Source organism: Hemicordylus capensis, chromosome 6, assembly GCF_027244095.1.
Source record: "Hemicordylus capensis ecotype Gifberg chromosome 6, rHemCap1.1.pri, whole genome shotgun sequence".
NCBI classification, from domain to species: Eukaryota; Metazoa; Chordata; class Lepidosauria; order Squamata; family Cordylidae; genus Hemicordylus; species Hemicordylus capensis.
Window position 1 is genome coordinate 114,076,325 of NC_069662.1, and position 19,626 is coordinate 114,095,950.

Sequence of the window (19,626 nt, forward strand, 5' to 3'; positions counted from 1 at the left end):
ACAGCTGGAAAACTTAATTGTCCTGCAATATCAACAGTTCAAAATATACCTCAGCGGATGCAGTAAGTACACAATGGCAAGTTATAGACACCATGGTGCCTTAATGATCATGTGCATGCCTATTAGCTACATATGCACTAGAGACAAGACACATCCACTCACTCACTCAGAATTTTAACTGCTAGAGACTTGAGAAGGACCAAAACTCTGATGAATGACAATGCTGACAGCTTACTTTAATGCTAATATAACACACATCCCCAAATGGTATAACTGGGACAATATTTTGAAAGTGACCTAACAAGGATACATACCAGGAAATAGGGATTGTAGCTGACATACAAAGCGAGGATGCACTGGTGCAGCAAGAGGGCAGCCTAACAGAACTTCTTGACTAACTGCACCATTGCAGAGAGGAGAGTTGCACAGCCCTCTCGGGGACATATATTTGGGTGGCACAGAGGGCTTCCTGGGGAAGGGGAGGGTGTCAAAAATTGCCACTTCCTGCTGCAGCAGTGCAGTTAGTTGGGAAGTTCTATTAGGCTGCTCTCTTGCTGCACCGGTCGTGCATGTGCCCATCTGCCGTGAAGCGCACACACACCATGGGCGCACGCGCAGCCAGTACTTCCAGCCGATGAGGGCAACGAGGCGGCAGGGAGGAATGCTGCCGCCCTGAGTGGCTTCAAAACAACAGAGCGCCAGTGGGGGAAATGCGGCGGGAGGGGTGAGTGCACCCTTCCCCGCCCTTATGGGAACACCCCCGCCACTGCCGAAACATGGCGGAGACGGGCAGCCCTTTAAATATGCCATGTTGGTCTGAGTTTTAATCAAGAATTTGTAAAACATCTGCACAGTGATTACTCTGAAGTATTTGAGCACCACAGTGCTTCCTAGACCCATCCTCTTGTAAAGGTGCACCAACATAATAGGATGAAAAGAATAGTTATTCTTTACCTGTCACTGGCTAGTCTGTCCAACAGGGGTTCGAGCCAGCCTTTGTGACACTCACAATGGGAGTCCATGAAGACCACGACATCCCCTGTTGCTCGTGCAGCTCCAAGCATACGGCACCGGATGACCCCAAGTCTTTTGTTGCTCCTAATCAATTTCACACCCACCAGCTTAGAGATGTATTCACTCAGGGATGACTTCAGATACCCTGCCATTAAAATAGCAATGATTTGGAGATTAGGTCAGAGTCATAAGAATATAGGAAGCTGCCATATACTGAGTCAGACCATTGGTCCATCTAGCTCTGGCAGCGGCTTCTCCATGGTTGCAGGCAGGAATCTCTCTCAGCTGCTCGTGCATAGGAATAGGGAGGGAAGACACAACCAAGAGGTTCACGCAGATGAGACAGTAAATCTCTTCTGGAAAAGTGTATGGTTATGTGCAAAAAGACAAGAGTATCTCTTCTAAACAGCAATGGGACAAATTGTGGAAATGGACGTCAGACGTAACCCCCCCGATTACCTGATGTGCCTTGTAATCCCCCACCCCCGAGTTACAGTACTACCTGCATATACTTCATAACTTGTGTGTTTCCAAATCCTGTGTGTAAATCTTTGTAGATATATCATGTACAAACAACCACTTTGTATATAATTGTGCTTTGGCAACGTACTGTATGCTTTGGTAGTTTGTTGGTTCAATAAAAAAATCTTGTCCTATTTAAAAATAAATAAATCTTGTCCTATCTTGGAGAAGCCAGGGAGGGAACTTGGAACCTTCTGCTCTTCCCAGAACAACTCTATACCCTGAGGGGAATATCTTACAGTGCTCACACATCTAGTCTCCTATTCATATGCAACCAGGGCAGACCCTGCTTAGATAAGGGGACAAGTCAGGCTTGCTACCACAAGACCAGCTCTCCTCCTTTTAGACTGAAGATGTCAGTCTAAAAGCAAGCTTGCCTCAGAACCTAATGCAACTAGTTTTGAAGACTAGTTAGCATATTTGCTCCAGAATCCTTTGGCATGGAAAACATGCCAAAGGAACAAAGACCTGCCATTCAAAGCTATGTTTCTGGGAGGTATATTAAAATAATTTTGTGTTCTGTTTTGAGTTCAAAACAAAACACTAATGGCCAAAACATTCCATTGAAACAAATGGTCCAACCGGGTGTTTCGACAAAACAAACTCAAAATGTTTCGACAAAACAAACTCAAATGTTTTGGCCATAGGTGTTTCGACAAAACAAACTCAAATGTTTCGGCCATAGGGAACAATGGGAAAATTCAAAACACCTGATTGTTCCCCATGGTAGCTCCTAGGGAAACCATAGTGGGTAGTGTGGTAGGGCATGAAGGGTGCTATAGGATCCTATGGGGGTTTGGGGAAAAGGTTAAAGATTTATTTAAATTTCTCCTGCTTGCCCATTTATTTTATGGGTTGGTTGGTTGGCTGGCTGGTAGATCGCACCTATCATGCCCTACCACCCAACCCACTTTAGTGTCCTCAGGAGTTACCCATGGGGAAAACTCAGGTGTTTCGAGTTTCCCCATTATTCCCTATGGCTGGAACAAGCTGCAGTCACAGAGTGCATGCACACAAGTTTTGCATTGCAATGTATTTTGCAACCCTGCCTTGAAAAATACTGCAGAAGTACCCAGTAAAAGGGAATCTGTCCCCTTCATCAAGAACATATGTTTCAAAGACAGTAAAAAATGGCCAAAACAGAATCACTGACCCGGAATCCACTGCCAGCACAGTGCCTGTGCTGCAGTAACATAATTGGCATGTTGCTCTCTCACATACAACTATGACTCCTTGCATTACTTCCTAGCATTGCAACAGCTGCCACAGTAGCACACCTAGCAGCAAGCGGGCATAGCCATAAGCTCAGATAGAGCAACTTCAGCCATATTTTGACTGAGTACAACACCTTGCAATGTAGATTTTAGAGCAGACCAGAGCAGCAAGTGAAGCACAAGTTAGTCTCAAGGCCAGACATGGAGCTCATCACAGCACACATACACACAGAGCTGCCACTGTCCATGGTTTCTCACCATGACACTATCTCACAAACAAAACAAACCACAACTCAAGGAAGGAAAGCACACAAGTTCTGCCTTTGTCAAACTGAGATCCAGCAAAATCGGATAGTTATAGCAGCAATAGCACAGCATTGTATATTCAGTGCTGAGAACATAAAACCACAAAATCAAACCTTCCTTCCTCCTTTACTGATGTATCCTCTACTTCAAGAGAGGCACACTATAAGGACTCTCCCTGCCTCCCAGTCTCTTTGAATGCATTTTGAAATTCCCTTCTTTTGTGTCCCTCCCTGCCCCCAGTCAATGGACATTAATTTTATGGTGGTGAACATTGCAAACAATTCTTCTGTTCATTCAAGAAGGAAGATACCTGCTAGTAACAGACTGATGGAGCCAAAAAGGAGCTACCTTGCTTACTGAGGTCATCTACAAGGATTATTTCTTTGAGAAAGCCCTTTGGGGATGTATCCAAGACACTATGAACTGTTCTCAGGAGAGTAGACCAGGCTTCATCATGGAAACAGATAATAACACTCGCTGTAGGAAGATTAGGGTTGGTTTCTTGCTGCAGGCACCTGCAAAAAGGACAGAATGCATAAGCATTGATTTTATTTACACTCTAGCCCTACTCAATCATCATCCCCTGAATGCAGGGAGAGGGGAACAGGACCATGCTGGTTAGAGCAGCAAAGTCCCCACACTGATGAACCCATATAGTCAAATCCCTGCTGTCCCCGAGGTTAGTGCTTATATGTAGAAACAAGTGCTGAACCTGAGGAGAGTTGCTCCCTGGGATCTGAAACTCTGGGTTGCCAGCATTCAAGACCATGGGAAGAAAGCCTTCCCAGATTCAGCACTTGCTTCTGCAGACAAGCAATGGACCCAGGCAGAATGGGGTGGGGGTTTGGTCAGAGGGGCACATCAGTGTAAGGGTGTGCCTATTTGGCACATCCCCACATCCCCTCCTCACATTCAGGTTTAATACCTAAATAGGACTCCTGTTAAGCATTATTTATTTATTTATTACACTATCCTGGTCAGATACAAAAATTATAGTTGTTGGAACCCCACTTTCAGTTACTAAACACAACCACAAAATATTATTATTATTATTATTATTATTATTATTATTATTATTATTATTTTATTATTATTTTTACATTTATATCCCGCTCTTCCTCCAAGGAGCCCAGAGCGGTGTACTGCATACTTGAGTTTCTCTTTCACAACAACCCTGTGAAGTAGGCTGAGAGAGAAGTAACGGGCCCAGAGTCACCCAGGTAATTTCATGGCTGAATGGGGATTTGAACTTGGGTCTCCCCGGTCCTAGTCCAGCATTCTAACCACTACACCATGCTGGCTCCTTATTTGCAGTGTGACAGAGCAATTTTTAAAAAGTAAGACAAATCTTTGCACAGATATATCACCATTACCATTATCAATAATGGTAACTGTAAAGAAACATTTGTACAAAGCATACTTCCTTTCTTTTTGAGTTTTGCTTGAAGCAGTATTCTGTATTACCTGAGTTGATCAAAAAGAGGTACTGCTCTATCTGTTTTGCATCTCTGGTTTACTTTAATACATTGTATTAATTTCACTTCTAACTCTATAATTATGGAATGAAAAGAATGCAGTAAGGATTATATAGAATATATGCAATGCAACTGCTGTTTTGCTTAATACTTTTGTGAAGTAACAAAATTGCTTATAAGCCATGGATTACTGGAAGAAAAATTAAGTATGTAATTAAGGACTGTATCATAATGTATTAACCTATACTTATTCAGCAGGAAAAAAATAATGTTGAACAGATGATTATTCATCTGATAACAACTGTTTTTTTTTTAAATTGGGACACTACATACAATTATTCTAGGTGAAAATACCATTATTGAGCTAAGGAGACTAGAAGGCCTTTCACATGAGCATCGGGGCATGGTTTGAGGGGGTAAAAAGTTCCTACTGTGTTTCCCACAGATGAGCAGAACCTTCTCTTGGACCTGCAAACCCAGCACACGCATAAGTAGCACAACTGCAGTCTCTGTTTTTGAATTTAGGACCTCCAAGGATCACAAAACCACCTAATGGCGCAGGTGGAAATAACTTGCCTAGCAAGCATGAGGTTGCTGGTTCAAATCCTCTCTGGTACCTATATCAGGCAGCAGCGATATAGGAAGATGCTGAAAGGCATCATCTCATACTGCACAGGAGGAGGCAATGGCAACCACAGGGCTCTGTGGTCACCAGGAGTCAACACTGACTTGACGGCACACTTTACCTTTAAGGATCACAAAAGGGCTGGAGCAGGCCCAGCCCTACTGAACCTATTGCTAGGAAAGGACCATAGAGTGTCCTTTGCAGAGTGGCACATTCACAGATGGCAGCCACTGTAGCCACAGCACTTTCTCACAAACAAGGCCATCAGCTCCCAGGTGATATGGAAATGTTTAATACAGGCTCATCAATAATCAATAAGTTTGGTTCAGGCTTCTAACAGAACGTATGGCAGAAGGTATAGTCAGAAAGCCTGAACAATATTGTTTAAGAATGTAAGGTCTCTCTCTCTGCCAAGAGACAGCAAAATACTAGAGCCTGACAAAGGACACTGTATGTAGCCAAGGGCATGAGATAATTCTCCGTGCACCAGAAGAAGAAACATAGCTGGCTCCCAAAGATACCAGAAGATACTGATTAGGAGTAGGGAGGGCAGATAGGCCAGACATTGGCTCATATCCAAGGCTAGTTGCCCCTTCATGAATGCATCTGTTTATTCACAAAGACATGTATTGTAGGATTTACTGATTTGCTTGCTTTTTTGAACCTATATAAGCTAGCCACTGCTTAGCCTCAGAGCACAATGCATGCCAGACTTTGACCTGTACTATGTCTTTCATGATCATGAAATAAAAGCTTATTTGAGCACACACCCTCACTGTTTCTGACTCAATTCTGTCAGGCAATTAGTTCAATTGTGGGAAGCTTGCCTAATTCTCTTTGCCAAATCTGATGGAAGGATGAAAGCAAGGGACTGAATCAAACAGGAGGACAAGGTTCCAGAGGATTTTCCCACAACACAGGGACTGCTAGGAATGGCAAATGCACAGTGGAACACTGAAGTAGAACGGCTGCTATTTTTGTCTTACCTCGGTAAAGACCAAGGTACAAAAGCCAGGCTACCTAGGTTTGAGCGGGCTGGGTTGGAAGGAGTTGTGTGGGTTCTCACCGACCTCCAGTCCTGGGTTACTTGCCTTATACCATCATTTTAGGAATTGTGTGAATAGCCCTACTGCCTACAAACCGAAGCATGCCATGTTTATGGTTGCTTTTTCAGTCCTAATTTTGTATGCATGTTATTAACGTGCAATCAGGATCCAGTTTAATGGGTTATCTTCTAAGATTACAACCTATTGCCAGGTTGTAATCATGTCTAGACATGATGAGAGTTGATGAGAGTTGAGATGTAATCATGATAGACATGATGAGAGTTGTAGTTCAGCAACATCTGAAGGAACACAGGTTGGGAACCCTGATGTACAGCATTATGGCTGCGAGTGGGACTCAGAGACCAATGCAAGTACTTCTGACATATTGGACTTGTGTTCCTCAAACAACAGCCTCCTCAGCAATGCCACATAGCAGCTACCTTTGAAGCTGAGGAGCCTTTCAGAAGGCATTTGTGATGCAGCACAGTGATCTGCTGCTTAATGGAAGGTCAGTGGCTGACATCCTGACTAGCCAAACACTTGCATAACAAGCAAAATTTTGCTTGCACAAGAAAATCACGGAGGTGCACTGAAAACAGGGATTTGAGCAATTGCACAAAGGTTCCCTTGAAAACAAACAAAGCCTGATGCAGTTGTGCAGTCAGTCTTGCGGTGGTACAACCGTAGTCTGGAACGCAAGCTCCAGATTCAGTTCAATTAGCGCAACAGCTTTGCACTAGTCAGGATCTCAGCCAATACATTTTACTGGCCATGCCCAAGTTCTTAGGTGTGCCTAATGAAATCTTTGGATCCCAACCAATATCTTGTACACATTTCTGCATGTATATGCTCAATTCCTACAATCCTTCCACTTCATAAACTATTGTGAGCAAGGTAGCCTGACAGACGGTGTCACATTATGTTTTATGTGCAGGGGTGCAACATGGGCCGACCACTGTTCCACAGCACCCTATGTTTTTCCATATTTGTGACTGTACAAACTGGCCTCCAGAGGCTTAAGTAAAGCTTACGTTTTACTTTTTGTTAGCATTCTGCCCTTTCTTTGAGTTTACAAGTTTTTTGTTTTTTGCTGGTGGGCAAATCCTTGCACACAGCATGTGTGTAGGCTACTTGCTGTGCACAAGAACCCTGGAGACCCATACAATTATAGTTCTTGTTTTTTTTAATTTTAATTCCCCTTTTAATTAATAGTACATCTTTTTGAAATATTTATTTTGTGTATGCAGCCCTCTCTAATAATGCAATTAATTATATAATTTATGGTTAGATGCATCATGTTCCCATTGTAAGCTACTTAATGAGAAGAACCTGTGCAGTCACATGCGTTGAACGTGAAAATAAATTATTTTCTTTTATTATTCTTTTTACATTTATCTTCCTCCTGCTCTTCCTCTTTTTCAAATTAGCTGAGCCATTAATATGCCACTATTTCGACAACAGCAGTCTTCCCTTCCACTTCAGACATGAGAACAAGCTTTAATTGTATCCAGAACGAACAAAGTATGAAGCAATGAAGTGAAATATCCCCTCCAATAACCTGGAAATCCTGCCCTCTTCCAGCAGCAGGTGGTGGGAGGTCTACTGTGATTTCTTTCAGCATTCCCACAGTGCTTTGGAGATAGATTGAACACCCAGAAAGAGTGTGTGAGCTGGAAGAAGACTGCACATCATATTGTGTCAGATTACACCGCCACTGTGATAAGGTGTTTGGTTACCATGGTGACTGATTAGCTGTCTTTGGTTAGCTCTTGCAGGCGGGGGAGTCTTATTAACATCTAGGCCTGTAACAGACTTCCGGAACGGATGTCTTAACTAGATATGGTTACTTGTATTCAGTTGAATACAAGTAACACACTGGAAACCATGTGTAGGCTTCCAGTCTGAGCTGTGAAGAACGCAAGGTTGCAAATATGTGCATTGGTGCACATTACATAAATTCTGACAAAGAAAAAGCCTTGCCAAAAGGACTCCCACTCATTTGCAGCTCATTGAGATTCAGTCCCCAGCGGCCTTTGAGTAGGAGTCATGAGTCTGCAAGGCAATTTAACATCTTGTATATGTTTGCATGATCAGACATGCACAATCTTTCTCTCCAAAGCTAATGACACAAATGCATGACAATAGTGAAAACAGATATGGGAAAGAAGCCTTTGTTATTGAATTGAAATGGTGGATATGGATTAGTTATTCTTCTCAGGAGCATGCAAACAGTGGACAGATGAGCCCAAAAGTAGAGATCATGGCCCCCACCTGTAAAGAAAAAGACCACAATCCCACCACTGACAAAGCTAAAATGCGACCTCTGCTTCTGCAACCTGTGAGGCCATGGGTAGCTTTTGTAAGTCCTCTCAGTTTAAGTAATGGTTTGTTATCTGGCATGAGGAGCTGCTAGGCAAAACAACAACAACCTCAAGCTGCCTTCAGTATGCCGGAACAGGTTTGTGTGATTCATTGGGTTCCAGCTATTATCATTGGGTTCCAGCTATTATTATAACTGACGCAAATTTGTGGAACGTAGCCCAGCAAGAAGAGCCTCCATTGACTTCACCCTGAGAATGCCATGTCCATGCTCAACATTGTTGTCTTTTTACCACTGTTCTGTAGACACACAGAACTCACATATGGACAGTGTACTTCTGTAGAGTAAGTGGGTGAAGTGAGGATTGGATAAGGAAAATTCAAGTTCAGATTCTAACTGAAGCTGGCCTTGGGTGAATTACTCTCACCTAGCTTGCCTGTCTCATGTGGTCATTGATGGGGGACTCCAGTGGCTGTTACTGGTGTCTACCTTGTGTTTATTTTTAGATTGTGAGAGCTTTGGGCACAGTGAACATTTCTTATTCTTTGTCTTATTCTTTGTGTACTTTTTGTACAAAATCAGTATATAAATAGTAGTAGTTAGTAGTAGAGGGCAAAATAAGGATATTTTGGCAAACTGTATTGGGATAATGTAGTGGAGTTAATATTATAGTCAAAGTGATATAAAATGTCAGAATCAGTGTACAGTAGTTGAATGGATAAAGTGCTGGATTAGAAAAGAGGTTCTCAAACTTGAGTCCCCAGATGTTGGCTTACAGCCCCCACCATGCCCAGTCACAATGGGACATTGTCCCCAATATCTGGGGGGCCCGGTTTAACATAAGAACAGCCCTACTGGATCAGGCCCAAGGCCCATCTAGTCCAGCATCCTGTTTCACACAGTGGGATGCCACTGGAAGCTTACAGGCAGGAGTTGAGGGCATGCCCTCCCTCCTGCTGTTACTCCCCTACAACTGGTACTCAGAGGCATCCCACCTTTGAGGCTGGAAGTGGCCTATAGCCCTCCAGCTAGTAGCTGTTGTTAGACCTCTCCTCCATGAAGTTATCCAAACCCCTCTTAAAACCATCCAGGTTGTTGGCTGTCACCACATCTTGTGGCAGAGAATTCCACAAGTTGATTATGCATGGTGTGAAAAAGTATTTCCATTTGTTGGTCCTAAATTTCGTGGCAATCAATTTCATGGGATGACCCCTGGTTCTAGTGTCATGGGAGAGGGAGAAGAATTTCTCTCTATCCACTTTCTCCATACCATGCATGATTTTATAGAGCTCTAACATGTCTCCTCGCAGTCATCTTTTTTCTAAACAGCCCCAGGTGTTTCCTCATAAGAAAGGTTCTCTAGACCCCTGATCATCTTGGTTGCCCTCTTCTGCACCTTTCCCATTTCTACAATGTCCTTTTTAGATGTGATGACCAGAATTATACACAGTACTCCAGGTGTGGCTGTGCCATATTTTTGTATAAGGGCATTATAATCTTAGCACTTTTATTTTCAGTCCCCTTCCTAATGATCCCTAGCATGGAATTGGCCTTTTTCACAGCTGCCACACATTGAGTCGACACTTTTAACAAGCTGTCCACCACGACCCCAAGATCCCTCTCTTGGTAAGTCACCAGCAGCTCAGATCCCATCAGCATATACTTGAAGTTGGGGTTTTTCGTCCCAATGTGCATCACTTTACACTTGCTAACATTGAACCGCATTTGCCATTTTGTTGCCAACCCCACCCCCCCAGTTTGGAGAGATCCTTTTGGAGCTCCTCACAATTCATTTTGGATTTCACTACCCAAAATAGTTTGGTATCATCTGCAAATTTGGCCACCTCTCTTCTTACCACTACTTCTAGACCATTTATGAATAAATTAAAAAGCACCGGTCCCAGTACAGATCCCTGGGGGACCCCACTTCTTACTTCCCTCCATTATGAAAACTCTCCATTTATACCTACCCTCTGTTTCCTGTCTTTCAACCAGTTAGCAATCCACACATGTACTTTCCCCCTTATCCCATGACTGCTATGTTTTCTCAGGAGTCTTTGATGAGGAACTTTGTCGAAAGCTTTTTGGAAGTCCAAGTATACTATGTCAACTGGATCACCTTGATTCACACACTTGTTGATGCTCTCAAAGAACTCCAAAAGGTTTGTGAGGCAAGATTTACCTTTGCAGAAGCCATGCTGGTTCTCTCCCAGCAAGGCCTGTTGTTCTCTGTGCTTTACAATTTTATCCTCGAGGATGCTTTCCATCAATTTGCCTGGAACTTACGTTAAGCTAACTGGCCTGTAATTTCCCGGATTGCCCCTGCATCCCTTTTTGAAAATCGGTGTTACATTGGCTACTTTCCAATCCTCTGGTACAGAGCCGGACTGCAGGGATAAGTTATATATTTTAGCAAGGAAATCGGCAATTTCACATCTGAGTTCTTTGAGGACTCTTGAATGGATGCCATCCGGCCCTGGCGATTTGCTAGTTTTCATTTTTTCCAGACAGTTTAGAACATCATCTCTTGTCACCTCTATCTGACTCAGTTCTTTAACCTCCAACCCTAAAAAGCCTGGTTCAGGAACAGGTATATGCTCAGTATCCTCTGCTGTGAAGACGGACGCAAAGAACCCATTTAGCTTCTCTGCAACCTCCATATCCTCCTTAATAATCCCTTTCACTCCCTCATTGTCTAATGGTCCAATCGCCTCCCTGGCATGTTTCCTGCTTCTGATGTATTTAAAGAAGTTTTTGTTATTTCCCTTGATGCTTTTAGCTAAATGTTCCTCAAACTCTCTGTTCACCTACTTTATTGTCACCTTGCATTTCTTTTGCCAGAGTTTGTGTTCCTTTATGTTCTCTTCATTTGGACAGGCCTTCCAATTTTGGAAGGAAATCTTCTTCCCTTTTATGGCTTCCTTGACGTTACCTGTTAGCCCTGCTTGCATCCTCCTGGACTTAGTGGTACCTTTCCTCCTTTTGGGTATACAGTCTAACTGGGCTTCTAGTATTGTGGTTTTCAGTAAACACCATGCATTCTGGAGCGAAGTGACTCTCTTGATTTTCCCTTTCAGCTTTCGTTTCACCATACTCCTCATTTTGGAGAAGTTTCCTCTTCTGAAATTCAAAGTGTCTGTGTTAGACTTCTTTAGTGATTCTCTCCCTGCATGCATGCTGAATTTGATTGCACTATGGTCACAGTTCCCTAAACGGTTGATGGCACTGACATCACGCATTAGGTCCTGTGTGCCACTCAGAATTAAGTCCAAGGTCGCCTTCTCTCTGGTTGGTTCCAAGACCAACTGTTCTAGGGCACAGTCATTCAGCGTATCTAGAAATGTGACCTCTTTGTCATTACCTGACTGTGAATTTACCCTATCCACATGTGGGTAATTGAAGCCACCCATTATTACTGCCCTTCCTCTCCCTGAAGCCTCCCTGATTTCCTCCTACAACTCCCAATCATTGTCAGCATTTTGATCTGGTGGGCGATAGCACGTCCCCAGTAGCACATTTCCTTTCAGGCCTTGTATTGTCACCCACAGAGACTGTGTGGAGGACTCCAGTCCACCTAGGTTTTCTACCTTGTTAGATTCTATCCCTTCTTTAACATACAGTGCTACTCCACCTCCAAGGCGCCCCTCCCTGTCCTTTCTATAGAGTTTATATCCAGGTATAACAGTGTCACACTGGTACTCACTGTTCCACCATGTTTCTGTTATGCCCACTATATCTATTCCCACTATATCTCACCCTTCTTGACTCAGATGCTTCTGGCATTGGCATATAAGCACCTATACACTGAATTTCTTCCCTGGTGTATTCTTTCTTTCTTTTGACTCTTTGACCAGCTGGCACAGCCTTCTTTCTGCTCTTTATGTGGCTTTGCTCTGTCCCCTTCTATTTTATCTTAATCCTTTACACCCTCGCACTTTAAGAGATGGCATTTGCCGAACAGGATACTGTCCAGCTCCTGTCGGCTATTCCCCAGGCGACATTTTAAAAGCTGCTCTGCAACCTTTTTGATTTTAAGTGCCAGCAGTTTGATTACCCCTGGATCAGAAGTTTCCAAGGTTCAAATATAAGACATGATTTTTAAAAAAAAATGTTCAGGAGGCAGATCTGAGATCTTCTGGGCTTTTGCTTTGGGCTTGCCTCTGGCATTAATAACACAGGCCTGGAAACAGTGACTGTTACCACAGCTCTTTAGGACAATTGCTGATTACGTCATCAATAACTTATGATGTGAAATTCATGTGCAAAAAAACTCAAATGAGACTCTGCCTAGAATTACTTCACACAGCACTGCAGCAACCTATTGACATGGTCTGTGTTTGTGATGGTAGGGTGTGACCTTAACCGGTCTGGGTCAACCAGAAGGTGAAGAAGCTTGAATCATATTGAGATGCCATGCTAGCCCAGCAGCACTTAATTCAGATATCAGTCATTTGCTTAATGCCAAAATGCATCCTGCCATTGGCCCTGATTGCTATTAGTGCTACAGTGCAGTATTCAGTAGTCAAAAGAGTTTATTTTTTCCACATCTTGAACATTCTTTCAACTGAGCTACAGAATAAACAAAGCCACAAACCTAGCTTGCATCCAAAGAACAGTGAGCAGAAAGAAACATGGATTAGTGCCATTCTTTGAACTCTTGCCCATGTGCTAGAATAAAACTTTGCACAGTGCAATGCCACAGTATGAAAAACACCATGAATAATGAAGAATAAGGAAGTCTCCCTTTAAGAGCAGGGAAGGATGCACTTACCCCTCCCGCCGCTTTCCCCCTGCTGGCATCCATGTTTCTTAAAGCCCATCAGGGTGGCAGCATACCTCCCTGCCACCCCGTTGCCCTCGTCTTCTGGATATGACCGGAAGTCCCCAATGCACCTTCGCATGCCGGCACAGGCATGCATGTGTGATGTGTGCTCACCCGTGCCGGTGTGCGCAGGTGCATTGGTGACTTCCAGTCATATCCGGAAGACGAGGACAATGGGGCGGCAAGGAGGTAAGCTGCCACCCTGATGGGCATTAAGAAACATGAACGCCGTTGGGGAGAAAGCAGCAGGAGTGGTAAATGCACCCTCCCCCACTCTTAAAGGGAGACCCCCGCCACCTTCAAACTGGCAGAAGCGCTGGTTCTTCAAACCAGTTCGGAGGCCCATAAAGGGCCTCCGAACTGGTTCCATGCACATCCCTAGTTTGGCACATTTGAATACAAACCTCTGCATTTAGTAACTTTAGGACAAGTCAACTATTGAAGCAACATGAGCCAAAATATAATAAACTTTATTGAGTCAGAAAACTGCAAACCCAAAACCAACAGACTCACATACCACACAAGGCAATGTGGACAGTTGTAGCACTGCCTGTACTGCGGCGTGTGTGGGAACACTGCTGGTGGCATTGCAAAACAAGACACTACTACACTGTCATAAATTTAAACAGAGTTATGTGACATGACGCCCATTATTTCCAAAGGGAGTCACGTCATGCAATTGCATTTGCACAATTTTAAGATGGTGTGGAATGGCCCTGTTCCACAACACCATTGATCACATTTCCACAGGCAGCAGCACGGATTGTGTTCCAACCACCCGCATTGCTTGTGCAGTATGTGAGCCAATGCCCATTAAATACAGGCCGAATTAAGAAGTCTGTGCTAGGGATGTGTACAAAATTAGCACGAATTGATTTGACTTTGAATTGATTCAATTTGGAAGCATTGGAAATTCGTTCAAATCCATTTGAATTCACCTGAATTCAATTTGAATTTGGGCAAATTCGAATCGATTCAAATGAATCTCCACTCTGTCCAATGGTTCCAAATTGAATTGATTCAAATTTGAATCAATTTGTGCGAATTCTGTGCTCATCCCTATTCTGTACAAAACTGATACAGAAGAAGTAACCATATTAGCTGTGTCCGATGACTTGGAATCCTGTGCAACTTGTTTGTGTGATTTGCCTAGACCAGTATTCTTAATTGCAAGGCCCAGGAGCCCATGGCAATTCCCATCAACCCCAAGTGAAGCTCCCTAATTATTTATTAGGTCTATGTAAAGCTTTGGCCAAAGCTGCAGAACCTCCTTGGCACTGTCCCAAGGTGCTCATTCCCACCATGCAGTCCTGTATTTTGCCCAGCACCTTTATAGGAAATGGACCTCTCAAGTCCCCGAACTATATTGCAGGTCACATGTGGAGCACTTTCCCCATAGAATCCTATGGGAGGAAACTTTGGGAAGGATTATACTTCCCAGCACTCCAAGCACATCTTCCAAGATGGTGCTGGGGCTCAACTCAACAGGGCTGTTTCTCTTAGAGCCCCTCCTTGGCTCTGAGAAAAGCCCAGTACTGCATGGAGGTCAATGAAGTAGGAAATGGCTCTTACATTGAAGGATTTTTTTTTTTTTTTGGCCAGAGTGCACCGCACTTGACAAATAGTGAAGATAATTGGCCTAGACTATACTCATTCTTATAGCAGTGCTTAAATGCACAACCGTTCCAGTGATGTCATCATGCCCTTCTTTAATGCTGTAACTTGATGCTACTGTGAACTCATTTTGTCTGATACAGAAGGTTATTCCATTAGTAGAGGCTTTTGTCACTGACACCTGCAGTTATTGGTTGCTAGGTTTTGGCTAGAGATAAGCAAGACATGCCACAAAATATTATGTGCCTGCTAAACACAACTTGGTGGAAATTGTTCGTTATTCTCACATTTGCCAGTAGAGGCCACTACACACTTCATTAAGCAGCAAAATCATATTCTAAAATTTACGGACTGAAAATTCAGCTCCCCGTTCACCTGATTATTTAAAAAGTGACCAGAACCATGCAAGTGACATTCTTAGAAAAGTTACACTTTCCCCAAACTGCCACCAAATTGCATATTGGCTCATTCCTCTATGTGGGAACTGGAACACCCAGCTGACACATTGGTAACTGTTTGGGGTCCCAGATCTCAGTATTTCTTGTGGCTTTTAAAGAAAATATTAGAAAGGATCGTTTAAAAAAACAACACTTACAATGTGTCAGTAGGATACAATGTTCAGTTTCCCCTTAAATTTGTATGTTTCCCACTTTAGGATTATGTGAAAAAAAGAATACTATTTTCTTGCAATCTAGACTTTGTCTCTTCTGGTTGACTTGACTCTTCTATTATTTGGTCATAGAAAAAATCAGCCCAGAATTTTCACTCAAGGCACAAATGACAAGGTTCAAACTATCATACTTGGGGCACATTGTGCGAAAACTCATCTCCCTTGAGAAGTCGATAATGCTGGGAAAAGTTGAAGAAAAGAGAAGAAGAGGATGACCAGCAGCAAGGTGGATGGACTCGATTATGGCAACAGTGAATGCACCACTGAGAGACCTTAAAGGCCAAGTTGAAGATAGATCATCCTGGAGAGGATCTATCTATGTGGTCATTAAGAGTCGACACTGACTTGACGACACTCACTCACTCACTCAATCAATCAGTCAGTCAGTCTGGATGACAGTTGCCACCTTGTCCAGTTTAGAAAGCAAACACTATGTTTCAGGCTCCTTTGTTAACCTGCAAAAGACATACTGTTAGCAACAGGAAGTGGTCCCAATATATCTAGGTGAAAGAGAGCAAGAGGACACATTCAAAAGAGGAGAAATAAGTTGTTCCTTGAGGTCTGGAAAGACAGGGTTAAATAGGAAGCTTTACTTACAAAGGATGCCGTACCTCTGGCAGCTCCCTGTGCAGTGGGATCTGCTTGCTGAGTGCTTCATTAAATCCATGAGTTCCCAGGCTACCTATAGCCAGTAGTTCCCCTGCATCAGTCTGCCCTCCATCCTGTAGGGGAAAGGACTGGAGCAGCAATTCAGAGTCTCGCACTTGCCTATCCTCCTCTTGCCTTCTGCTTTGTTGCCTGACCATCCGGTATCCTTTCCTAGCTTTGGTATGGTTTCTCTTGGCTGAGTCTGACTCCAAAGCCACCAGAAGTTCGTCCTCCCTTAGAGAGATGAAAGGTGAGAGTCCCTCCATGGGCAAGTACTGCGGGCTATCCTCCTGAGCGTCTAAGATCTCTTGAGGCTCACCAAAATCCACCTGGCACCCTTCTTTAGGGAAGGACTTTGCAGGCTGGGATAATCCTTCCCTGTTCAGGGCTTTGGGTGCTTGACTCAGCATTGTTACCATCAATAGGAAAAAGGCCAGCACCAGCAGCAACAAGAGAAATGGCACTTTCCGTGATCTGTACTTGCATCTTTTCCTCAAGATCAGAGAAACACAGATGGTCATGTTAAAAATCTGTCACACAAGTCTTGCATCCAGGCTCTCTGGCCACATCACAACATAGGACCTGCCAAGAGATTTTCATCTCATTCAGGTATCAACACTTACACTTCATCACCCTTGTTCTTTCTTGCAAGGTATAAAATCTCAATCCCTAAACTCCCTATACTTGAAAAAGAGATCTAAAAGATGAAATGAGTCCACTCAGTGGAAGAATAATTTCTTTTTTAATTATCATTCAGCATCCCAGATTGTCTATGGGGATGTGATTAGTTGGCCAAAAAGTCCATTAAAGAGATCTTATAGTTGAGCCTGTCTCCTTTTAATTCCAAAAGGTGAAAAATATTGTCTTGATGGTTCTTATCCACATATTGGCTGTAACTGCAAAATGATTCCAAATGTTGTCGGAGATGCAGCAAAAAAAAGTACTTTCTGTTGAAAGCAGGGTTGATTGCTTTTCTCCCTCTCTTCCGATGCTTCAAGTTCACTGAGCTCAATTGATGCAAACTACTTAGCCTCTGACTCAGTTTCACACATAAGTACGCACTCAGTCAGGAACCACTTGCCAGACATAACAGAGCTGGTGTGTGTAAATTTCTCTTGGTCCTAATGCCCTCACTGTTTTTACCCTATCCGATCAAAACCCTGCAAGCAATAGAAGCTGGGGCGGGTGTATGTGTGTGACTCTGAACACCAATCGGAATGCACAGCTCCTGATGTTTGTTCAGAATTTCCTTCCTAAACAAGGGAGTGTCTGTTATAAAAAACATGTTTTGTTCTAGAGGTTAGGGATGTTTTTGACTGCATGTAATCTACCAAATAATGATGAAAATAAAAAACAAAACGTGCTATTTGAATAATTCATTTTATATTTCATGAGCAAAGCTGGCAGAAAAGCAAATGATTCTGCTGCTAAGGTTTGTAGGGCAACAATTGAAGCTATATGGTGGCAGATTTATGAGATATGGGCATACAATCACATAAATGTGTTTGTAACATTCATCAAAGTTGGTATGCTTGCAACACTGTCGGTAGACCAGGGGTTCCTAAACATGGGTCTCCAGATGTTGTTGGACTACAACTCCCATCATTCCTCAGCCACAAAGGGGATGATGTGAGTCATAGTCCAACAACATCTGGGGAACTCAGATTGGGAACCTCTGCCCATAAACCACGGCTGCACATCATCAGCCCTACAGCTGTTGCTGGTCTAGTTACATCATTCCCAGCCACAGTAGCCAACAGTGAGGGATGATGGGAGCTGTAGTCCAACTGCAGCTGGAGGGCTGAAATTGTTCAACCCTGCCATAGACCATGACAAGAGCAATAACTGGTTTAATGGATATTGCCATGCAAGCAGCTTCTGCTCCGCTTTGGTAATATGAATTGATTCTAAATGGGACCATAGGAGTCCAGATGAGGGACCCTAGAAAAGTAATAATGCTAATAATAATGTTAAGAATTTGTATGCTAATAATAATAACTGAAACTTAACTACCAATCAAATCTTGGTAGGACAGCGGTTAAATGAATAAAGCAAATGAATGGAGCACATGGGTTATGAAGGAGTGCTGGCATGCCTCCATTTTATGACTACATACAAAGGCAGCCCCACATAGAGAGCATTGCAGAAGTCAAGTCTGGAGGTTACCAACTTATACACCACTGTTTTGAAATAGTTCCTCTCAAGAAACGGGTGCAGCTGGTGTATCAGCTGAAGCTGATAGAAAGCACCTCTGGCCACCGCCTCAACCTGGGATACCATAGAGAGGTGTGGATCCAGAAGCACTCCTAGACTGCATACTTGTTCCTTTTGGAGAAGTGTGACCCCATCTAGAACAGGCAGATCAAAATTATCTCTGGAATTCTGAGCTCACACAATAAGTACCTCCATCTTATCTGGATTCAGCTTATTCTCCCTCATCCAGCCCATTACTGCTTCCGGGCAGGCATTTAGGGAGGTTATGCCACCTCCTGAAGAAGTTGGCAATGAGAAGTAGATCTGGGTGTCATCAGCATATTGATAATTCATCGCACCAAATCCCCTGATGATCTCTCCCAGCGGTTTCATGTAGATGTTAGAGCATTGGAGACAGTACGGAGCCCTAAGGGATGCCACACATGAGCTCAGATTTCGAAGAGCAACAGTCTCCAGTCAACACCATCTGGAACCTGTCCGAGAAGTAGGAGTGAAACTACTGTAAGATAGTGCCTCTCACCCCGCTTTCAGACATTCCAGAAGGATACTATGGTCGATAGTATCGAAAGGCACTGAGAGATCCAAAAGGGCCAACAGAGTCACATTTCCTCTGTCAATTCCCAATTGGAGATCATCCATCAGGCTGACCAAGGCAGTCTCCACCCCATAGCCCGCCTGAAAGCCAGTTTGAGATGTGTCTAGATAATCAGTTTCCTCCACGACCATCTGGAGCTGAGAGGCTACCACCCTCTCAGTTAACTCGCCCAGCCATGGGAGGTTGGAGACAGGCCTATAGTTGCTCAACTCTGAGGGATCTAATTCAGGCTTCTTTAGAATAGGTCTAATAATTGCCTCCTTTTGACAAGGAGGCATCCTGCACTCCCTCAGAGAAGCATTTATGATTTCTACCAGGCCTCCTACAACAGTCTCCCTGCTAGATCGAACAAGCCATGTCAGATAAGGGTCAAGAGAACAAGTAGTAGGACTCATTGCTCCAAGCAGCTTGTCCACATCCTCAGGAGTGACAAACTGAAACCGATCCAGCTGAACCATATAAGAGGAGTTGCTGGACACGTCCAGTTCAGACACCGCAATAATTGTGGAGTCTCTATCTAATTCAGCCTGAATATGAGAGA

General features: G+C 43.5%; 1 protein-coding gene across 10 annotated transcripts in view; it reads right to left on the minus strand.

Annotated features, from left to right (window-relative positions):
* Positions 1-17,366, minus strand: part of GALNT15 (polypeptide N-acetylgalactosaminyltransferase 15) — a 37,049-nt gene extending 19,683 nt beyond the window's left edge. For 8 of the 10 annotated variants that reach the window (XM_053262161.1, XM_053262160.1, XM_053262162.1 and 5 more), the window contains exons 1-3: positions 16,226-17,366; positions 3,405-3,571; positions 955-1,159 (exon numbers count right to left, since the gene is read on the minus strand). In XM_053262161.1, the coding sequence (XP_053118136.1) occupies positions 955-1,159; positions 3,405-3,571; positions 16,226-16,797 (944 nt within the window). In that variant the 5' untranslated portion in view covers positions 16,798-17,366. Of the gene's footprint in view, positions 1-954; positions 1,160-3,404; positions 3,572-11,333; positions 11,424-16,225 lie in introns of those variants that run through there. The other 2 variants (XM_053262168.1, XM_053262169.1) reach the window with 2 other exon arrangements.
* Positions 17,367-19,626: the final 2,260 nt, after the last annotated feature.